The 9,780-nt window shown below is 32.7% G+C and overlaps 1 protein-coding gene, 1 long non-coding RNA gene and 2 pseudogenes across 2 annotated transcripts; 2 read left to right on the top strand and 2 right to left on the bottom strand.

Annotated features, from left to right (window-relative positions):
* The first annotated feature begins 820 nt into the window (after positions 1–820).
* LOC121131412 (uncharacterized) lies at positions 821–3,641 on the top strand (annotated as a pseudogene).
* On the bottom strand, positions 3,572–4,178 carry LOC121131411 (histone H3-like; annotated as a pseudogene).
* Positions 4,179–4,568: 390 nt separating this feature from the next.
* LOC121131409 (STING ER exit protein-like) lies at positions 4,569–5,519 on the bottom strand. The gene is given in 3 exon segments (XM_040726860.2): positions 4,569–5,022; positions 5,090–5,228; positions 5,231–5,519. Coding segments are annotated over 3 exon segments (642 nt in total). The 5' UTR covers positions 5,373–5,519; the 3' UTR covers positions 4,569–4,661.
* Positions 5,520–5,597: 78 nt separating this feature from the next.
* On the top strand, positions 5,598–7,685 carry LOC121131410 (uncharacterized). The gene is made up of 2 exons (XR_005869049.2): positions 5,598–6,004; positions 6,172–7,685. It is a non-coding gene; the product is annotated as an uncharacterized lncRNA (long non-coding RNA).
* The last annotated feature ends 2,095 nt before the right edge of the window (positions 7,686–9,780 follow it).

Here is a 9,780-nt window from a genome sequence, read left to right as displayed (position 1 = left end):
ACAATGTATAATACTTGATAAAATTTGAAAATTACCTAACATACTATTTAGTTTGTAGAACCAGAAATAAAATTAATACCAAGAAGAGTCAAGCATTGATAAGAGCTGATGAAAGTTGGAAAGCTTTATTTAAAACAATTTCCCTCTCACTCTTAGCTCGATCCCCTGCTCTCTCCGTAAAAAAGTTTCCCTTAAAATATGAATGCGGGAAATTTAAAAATATAATTTTCATGTATCCTGATGATTGATCGATATATCCACAATTACATACAATGTTTGCTTTCTTTCATTTGTAGTTTTCTTTACATTATTGAATAAGCCTTAATAATTTGTCTGCAAATACATAAGAAATAAAGAAATGGTAAGTAGATTAAACTAAATTTTAAAATTTGGGTTAATTTATATCCTCCTTTTGAACTATCGAACCAGCCAACTTCTTCAACAGCTAAAATTCTCAGTAAGTTGAATGAAAAATCAAGTTCTCTATATACAAGACGTCGGAGACCGAAGTCGAGCAAATATGATAGCTATCGTCTAAGATCCAGAACCTCGAACGTTGACGAAAATTTATTTGGAGAACCACTTAAAAATAAACTAATGTCTAGGAGTCGTTCTATGGAAGTCATTGACCATTCGAATGGATTTCAGAACCACATCACGAGGATAAACTTTTTACAAAACGTCTTACACCACCTAAAATTGGTAAAGCGATGGAGAGGCCTAAAACAGCTTTGGCCAATATGCGAGTTCATAAAAAATGAATGAAAATCCAGAGTTTGAAAAAGGATCAGGTGGAGAGGGAGGGAACCCGGCATTGTGAGTAGTAACGAGGGACATGATACGAAATCTAATTGTACCCAGAGAGGACGCTACTATACAGCCATTTGTTCTCTCCAGAAGGGATTTTCAAAGAATGAAGCAAATATCTCAAGTAAATACATAGTTTATTATGATCGTTTAGGTTACATTGATGAAAGACATTCTGCATTCTGCAATGGTGTAGGTGATATCATCAGAAGAAAAACTTCGCATGCAACAACAACAAGATGAACTTAAAGAAATGGCTACACGACATTGTGAGGAGCAAAGGATAACCTTGGAGAATGCATCATCATCTATTGTAAATCAATCTATTTTAAAAGATCCCTACACATTGGAAATGGATCATGTAACGAAGCTCCGTGATAATCAAATAATTGAAAAAGCTCAAAATATCTATGATGAAGAATTACCTGAAATTAAGAGACTAAACGATGCTATTTTTTAAGGCAAAATGCCAAGCTATTGTTGATAAGCAAAGAGAGGATAAAGAAACACGATTGTAAGTACATTATATTTATAGGCTATTCAATTTCAGATCCATGGCCCATATTCGACCAAGGAGGAAAGAATAAAATTTTCTTTTGAAAAAATAAAAAAGTGATCAAAATATAGTAGCCCTGAAATCTCACAAGCATTACATTATAAACGTATAGAATAAATAAAATTTATATCAGACCATAAAAATAGAAACAACATTTTCTACAAAAACGTCAACAAATGAAATATGGGCATGCATTATTGAAAAGGCCAAATATGGCCTTTTCTAAAATAAGTAATCTTTTTAAAAAATAAGGAAAATAGAAAATTATTTATTTTTTAAAAAGTGAATATTTTTTATTGTTTCATGAAAAACAATAAGTATTTTTTTATTTTATTTTTGAGCAATGATACGGAAACGTAACAAAGGAGAATTTGGTAGTTCCATAGGCATTTTGTTATGTATTTATAGTTTGTATCTAGTCAGGCACAATACATTTCAATACGGATACCTTGATTTTTTATACGTCTTCAGTATTACCTGAGAGGGGCGTCGAAGGGGGAAAGCTGTAGCCCCTCCACAAAAAAAAATATAATTATGCGGACGCTCCGTCCTCATAATTCTTTAAGTCTGAGGTGTCAAATTAAATCTATTCTTTTCGACCTTTGAAAGTATGTTAAATCTTACTTGCCACAGTGACATTTTTGCTGCAATGCTCACTTATTTATAATTTGATGCAATTGAAACGAGTAAAAACTTATTCCAAATCGTAATACTCTTAAATTACATGATCATGTATTAATACAAATGAACTTGTAAATTCTAATGAATTTCTCTATCGATAATTAAATAATGGCCGTGTCAGTTTTATAACTAGGAATTTTTTCATAAATATTACTAATTTTGATAAGTGGTGGGACCATGGCCACCTGTAGCGTAACATGGACCCTGATTTATCTTTTCTACAGGCCCCACTCACCCTAAAATCGGCCCTCATATTACACCAGATGAAATCCAATTCAATAGTTCTGGTATTTTTAATAGTTCCAAAATTATTTTTCAAATAAATTTAACCACAGACAAGAAATGGCAGAAGCAGACAGACATATTGAAGAGGCAATGGAAAAGATCGTAAGAGAGCTTTACAATTGGAGAATGAAAGACAATTAGAAATGGCCGAATATGTCAAAGATTTTCGCAAGGGATTGAGTGACCAAATTTCAGAAATGGAAATGCTAAAAATTCAGGAATTAGAACGTCGAGAAAAGGAAATAGACCTTCGCAAGAAAGAGGAGGTTGAAGCCAAAATTAAGATTCAAGAGGAAGAATCATTAAGAAAGCAAAAAAGTATCTACCTACAGAAGCAAATGAATGAAGAAATGGAAGATATGCGAAAAAGACGAAACTTGATTGAAATAAGAGAAAAAGAACATGAAAAACGAGTAATTTGATTTATGTATACAGAACAAAAATGTATTTTCCATTTTTTAGATTTTAGATCTTCAAAATACTAGAAGGGAAGCAGAAATTTCAAAGAAAAGGCTGAAAAAGAAATTAAAAGGCTTAGGGAGCGAGAAATGATGAGGCTTAAAGATGACATTGAAGTAGGTCAGACATACGGTGTTGAAAGAGAAAGAGTAAGATTGGCTCGACAACAAAATGAACTCGATAAAGAGTGGAGGCGAAAGGAAATGGAAGATGCAAGAAACAGAGCTGAACAGAATAGGAAATTAATCGAGTGAGGGAGGAGCAGATCAAGCAAAGATATGAAATCACTGCTAGGGCTGCAGAGGGTGATAAAAATTACTGGAACAAGGCCCAAGTGGAAATGAAAGAGGTCCTCGAACATGACAAGCTAAATGAAGAGATAAAGCTTAAGGTAAATTACTTTCCACTTCAATTTCAAACTCGAGAGATCGATTTTATGAATTACAGAAACGACAAGACTACCTTAACGATCTCAAGCGGCAAATGGACTCGAAAAAAAAAGAAAAAAGGGATCACATGCTTAGAATTAGAGAAGAAGAAAATTATGAAACCTTTGAGAGACAAAAACACCAAGAGAGAGTGGAAAAATTAAAGAAAAGAAACTCCAGCAACTAAGGTACTGTCTTTACATACATGTTCCGTAGATTTACGGGTATTTTTTCATCATCAGAGCCTACAATATACCAGACAGATATCTTAAGGATGTCGAAAGAAAATGTAAGTACCCAAGCAGTGGACGTTTCACAGTCTCCTACTTCGGACGAAAATAAAAAACTACGGAGCCAATTTTCTAGAATTTTGTACTTTTATAGTTAATGCATTAAATTGAAGTAATAAAAACACGATTTTTTTATATGGTCGATATATATATTCTCGCAATATAAAGTTGTACATATTTCTAAAAATTTAAAACCTAATTAATAATTAAGCACGTTCGCCTCTAATTCTCCTGGCAAGTTGAATGTCTTTAGGCATGATTGTCACCCTCTTTGCATGAATCGCACACAAATTTGTATCTTCAAACAGTCCTACAAGGTAAGCCTCGGAAGCTTCTTGTAAAGCCATGACCGCACTAGACTGAAATCTCAAGTCAGTCTTAAAATCTTGAGCAATTTCTCTGACAAGTCTTTGAAATGGAAGTTTACGAATCAACAATTCAGTAGATTTTTGATATCTTCGGATTTCTCTTAAGGCTACGGTTCCTGGACGATAACGATGAGGTTTCTTTACACCTCCAGTGGCAGGTGCAGATTTCGAGCTGCTTTAGTTGCCAATTGCTTCCGAGGAGCCTTTCCTCCAGTAGATTTACGGGCAGTTTGCTTGGTACGAGCCATTCTTTAAAAATAATCACAAGATAAAAGTTACGTCTGACAACAGCAAGAGTAAAATCAACAATGATCCAATGTGAGACTTTAAATTAATAGCTAAAAAAGTTATTACGAAGTACTTACCATTGTGAAAAGCTCACACTTTACAGGATAAAATCAGATACATAGTGAAATAATATAAATTTTCTTATTTTCTAATCATAAAAGCAAGTTCATCCCTAATGGTAAAATTGATCTCGTATAATAGTGACACAATTATATTAATATCCAATGTCATGTCATATCACTCGATGTTGAATTTTGATTTTTTTGCCTACTTGATTCTTATATTGAATACAAAGAAATACTCAAATCCAAATTTCAATTTATTTTTGGTTTGCCTTTTATGCATAAAAATACTTGATATTACTTAAAAGGATATAAATGTTCAAAAACTGCAATAAATTTACATATTCTATCACATAGCTATGTTAAATTATATTATAAATGAAGAAGATATTTAATTAATTATATAAATATATTATTAAGACTTAATAATTAATTGTCTAAAGAGTGCCTCTGACTTTTTGAAGTCCTTCATTCGTTGAAGATGAACCGTGCGGTCTTTTAGAGCCCAACCCCTTACGACTTAATTGTTTTTCGATGATTTGTGCATTAAGGGCATATGAATCTGCAATTTCTTTTTCTTCTAATTCATCTTCTTCATCTGAGACAGTGGACACAGTTACAGATGAAAACTTACCCATATTTTTAGTATGCTTTGTAACTTTTTTAGGTTGCTCAAGAGCTGCTTGTGAGTAGATGTCTTTATTAGCTTTACTCTGAGTAGAAGAGACAAGAGCTCCTTTAAATATAAAAGTTACCGCAGAGTTTGGATCATGGCGGTAAAACTGTTGGAGATTACACCTAAAAAAGAATATTTTATACTTTTTGTTTTCCCAGTGATATATATAAATATTTAATGGCAACATACCCTTTGCATTTGTAACGATGCTGACGCTCTACCCCTTCTTGACGACGAATATAGGTGATTTCATCAAAATCTGGGGTTATTTTAAATGTATGTTTCGCCGAATCCAGAACCCTTGCACCATCTTTACTTCGTAAGGGAGCTTATCAATTGCACGATCCAAAATAGCGGACATTTGACCGCATAGACAGTAGTACACTTTTAATGGTTTATCATCATCAAACCCCAATCCCTTTCTACCCTGGGAGTCCTCAACCGGAATACTTCGACTTACAATTTTCGGCATTACTCAGTCTGTATTTACTTTATTTTGTTAGCCTTTGAGCCTTGATGACGTAGCAATAGCACAACCAGTGTTACTAGACTAGGCTAGGACTAATAAAAAGGAGGACTAATAGTAATAACTTATTTTGATGATCTACAACTCAACTGGAGCCGAAAGATGAGAGAGGAACAGCTACATCTATTTTCCTAGATTTAGTCTCTACGTCACTAAAACAACAAATAGCTATCACACGTCATCACACAATCGTTACAAAAAATTGTGGCAATTTTAAAGAGTGATTTAGTGCTGGAGTTGAAGCAAAGTGGAAGAAATGCCTACTTCATGTTGTGCTCCGGAATGTGGATCAGGCTATTCTAATGATGGCAAATATAATCATATTGTTTTTCGCCAGTTTCCCTCTAAAAATGAAGAACTTCTTCATAGTTGGGTTCGTGCTATACCAAGAAAAACTAGGATGCGAACAAAAATTCAAGATTATGTAGCAACCATTTCAAAAGAGGACTATAAGGAGGGGACGACTGATCCCAATCCTCATAGCCTCATGCTATTCCATCTGTGTTTGAGAACATTCCTTCTCTATTAATAAAATCCCGTCCAGCTCCGTGAAATACAACCTCAACTACAGATTCGAGGTCAAATTATTTGCTTCTTTGATTTCTCAAGTCTTTTGAAATGGGTTATTTACAACTCAAGAACTCTTGGAGTTGATGTCTCCCTCTTACTAGTTCATTTCTATTGTTTCTGTGTATTCTTTCAAATGCATATTAGGACTCTTATATAATATTCAATTATTTTCCAGATATAAAAGAAGTTTGGAGCGTCAAAAAGAATTCGAAATGAGTTATTTTGTAGAAAACAAAGTTTCGTCATTAAGTCAGCTAAAAAATAATTTTGATTTGTCTTCTTTGCCATCTAACATCTATCTTATAGAAGGCATAGACAACTTACTTTTTCGCGTTATTCATGGATTACCCTCTCAAATTCAATATTCATTCCAAATTTTTGACTGTCTTACCTTTAAATTACACTATCGTGATTCCATAGTCGCTCTTAATAAATTTCAGCATATCTGTTCTTCTAATAAAATTCAAACTCTTCGTCAAATCGGAAATTTGCTTGCTTTTTTTAAAGCACTTCCATCTAATGATGTTCTACTTTTATTTCTAAGCTACTAAAATTATTAACAAGCCCAATGAAAGGGAGACATGTAGTCCTTCTCTTTATAGAACCAATTGCCTTTGTTTACCTAGTGTTACGCATTTGTGAAAATTATCTGGGGCCTTGAATTTAAATACTGGGATATTTTCTTCTACCAATTCATATCTTAAGACGCGCTTTAATTCAATTTCTCCTGAAAGTAGGGAAGTGTCTTTAATATTCGACGAAGTGTATTCCTCACAAAGGATTGAGTTTGTTGAAGGAAAATTTTATGGATCTAACGCTGATGGCACACCCACAAGATTATGATTAAAAGTGTAGCAACATGGTTCCAATTGTTACAATAAATTCGAAAATTATTAAAGAGTGGGCTATGTCTGCAATTAAATTAGTAACGGAAATTGGATTCGATATAGTCGCATTAGTTAGTGATGGCCATGCCTCTAATCGAAAATTATATCATCAAGAATTATGTGAAGGGCAATTTAAGACATCAATAAAAACCCGTATTCAATTGGAAATCGAATATTTTTGTTATATGACACCGTGCATCTTTTTTCAAAATTTCTACAATAATTTCTTAAACAAAATGTTATTTATATTCCCGTCATTTAGAGAAAATATGTCTCAAGAACAATAATTTTTTACGGCAAATCTCAAGCATTTATTTGAACTTTTGGAGGAGGAACAAGGTTTACCTTTAAAGCTTGCACATTAACTGAACAATAAAGTTATGTCTCCGAAATCTATAAAAAAAGTAAATTTAGTAGACCGCTTCTTCAGTCCATCTACTATATCTGGACGTCAGCAATATAGTAATGAACATTCCAATTGGAGCCAAACTGCAACATTTCTTGAAATAATAAATAAGTTTTGGTGCTTGACATCGATTAAACAACCAAAATTTGGATTTTTAGAACGGCGAGAAGAACGAACCCCAATTTCTCAAAACTGCAAAATTAATTTGGACTTATTGTCTAATTTTTTAAGTTGGTTGTTATCTTGGAAAGCGTCACCTATATGTTTCAAGAAGTGTTTGACTTCTGAAACTTTTTCAATAGGAATTCAAACTACTTCTGCTCTCATTGAAATTACTTCATATTTATTAAATATTAAAGAAATGAAATACATTTTTCTTATAGATATAACGTCCAATCCCATAGAGCGACATTTTGGACAATATAGACCAAATAATGTACCGACTATTTTATGAGCTGTGGACAATTTTGGGAGGCTGAAAAGAAAATAAGGCTTAAAAATTAGTTCAGTCATGTAATCTAAATCTTGTTGGGATATTTCGCGTCTTAAAAGAAGAGGATCAGTCCTTTTAAAAGGAAATATTAGATATCAAATCTATTACCAATTTCTTCAGCTTTCCATCGTCAAATTTTACTTTAACTCAATCTCACGCCAACAAATTATTATTTTTCATGTCAGGATATATGGCATCTTCCATAATTAAAGCCTAAAAGAACATCGGATTGGCTGTATTTAACTGCATTTCACGCAAATCAATTACACGACATTATATTTTCATCAAAAGTAGCAAACAATGTCTTAATGCATTCTTCAAATCCTATAAGGCTATTTGTGGAAACATTTGTTAACATATTAAAATGTGGAGAATGTATAATTCCTACTGAATTAAATTGTGATAAAGGATTTTATGGATTATGCCACACAGGCATTTTTTTATTAAAAATTTAGCAAATGAAAAAAAATAGCTATATACATCAATCTAAAACGTTCTCTGCCAAATTGTCCTGCAGGTAGAAAATTTACTTGGTTTTTTAAAAATCTTGGAATTTTTTTTTTTTTAATATGGTTTTTTAAATGTTTTATTTCATTACTAGCTATATTTTTATAAACATAACATTACAGTGATTATGTGTTTAAAAAAATATAAGTGACTTCTTAACTTCTGTAGATTTATTGGAACATTTGAATTTCGTTCCAATTTCCAAACTTATTGACTCAAGAATTGTCATCAAAGCAGCTAAATTGCTTTTAGCATATTGGAATATTATTCTCTCGAAAATCTGGGATCTTTTACAAAAATCATTAATTTACTAAGTGTCTGCCATACCAGCTAATTCAAATTTAAATTAATTTTAGTAACTCAATCGTCGGAGAGTAAAAAATTTACACTAATAGAGTTGTATGATAAGAAAATAAAATACCATTATATATAATGATGTATTAATAAAATTATTTTATAAATTTGAATTACCTCTTCAATTGATTCCTCTGTGACGTCATCAAATTGTAAACAAAAGCAAATAAATCTCTCATCTCTTACCTTATATATACTCACCTTGCCAATGAGTTTTACTAATATCTGGAGTGGAACAAGGATTAGTCACCCAGTCTTATTTAGCGGGTAGCCAAAAAGATGATTCCTAACTTTAATGGATAAAATGTTCAATCTAAACTACACTTTTGATAGCTTTTTGTAATTCACTTCTTCTAGAAAAATACAATTTGTAGCACTCCCAGGTTGAAATACTTAGTGTTTTCGATTTTCATTTCAGTTCAAAAATGTCTTTGCGGAAGATATATTAATTTTCGGACGTGAATTATCTGACCCAGATGAAATAAAAAAGCAGAAATAATGTACAATTTTTTGTCATTTTATTTTTAACAATTAAAAAAATACACCTCATGAGGTTGAGTGACTCAGGCTTTTTCCATTTCCTATGATGGTTTGAATAATAAAATAAAGTGTACATATTGACCAAGTTGACTATATCTTTGACTATATAAAGGGGACTTACAATTTATTTTTTTCACCAAGCTTATAGACCTAGTATGTACGAATTTGAACTCCACATTACAGAAGTTAGCAGGAGGAGAGGCGAGGAGTTGGAACTGCGTGGAAAAACGTTTCATTCGCGGTCATTTGGATGGATCTCTCCTCTGGAGTAATCGGATATATGGATCTGCATCCATCCATCCATACCGTTGATAGGAATATCCAATTCACACGCCTTCTGATCTCGACTCTTGAGGGAAGATCACTTGAGTGATCTAGTACTTCACTCGTTGGATCCCTTCTTCTTTAATGGAAGGATTGTTAATTGTGCAAGTGCCTCTTAATGTCAAGGTCAATGATAGTGACTTCTGATCTAGTTAATCACTGTCTCTATACATAAATTGCTCAAAATCTTCTACGGAATCATCGTATTCTGCAACATATAACAACTATGGAGTTCCACAAAAGGCAGAAAGACCCAGTGGGGAATAGAATATC

This window comes from Lepeophtheirus salmonis, unplaced genomic scaffold (genome assembly GCF_016086655.4).
Source record: "Lepeophtheirus salmonis unplaced genomic scaffold, UVic_Lsal_1.4 unplaced_contig_5555_pilon, whole genome shotgun sequence".
Classification (NCBI taxonomy): Eukaryota; Metazoa; Arthropoda; class Copepoda; order Siphonostomatoida; family Caligidae; genus Lepeophtheirus; species Lepeophtheirus salmonis.
This window is presented reverse-complemented; position numbering and strand designations above follow the sequence as displayed.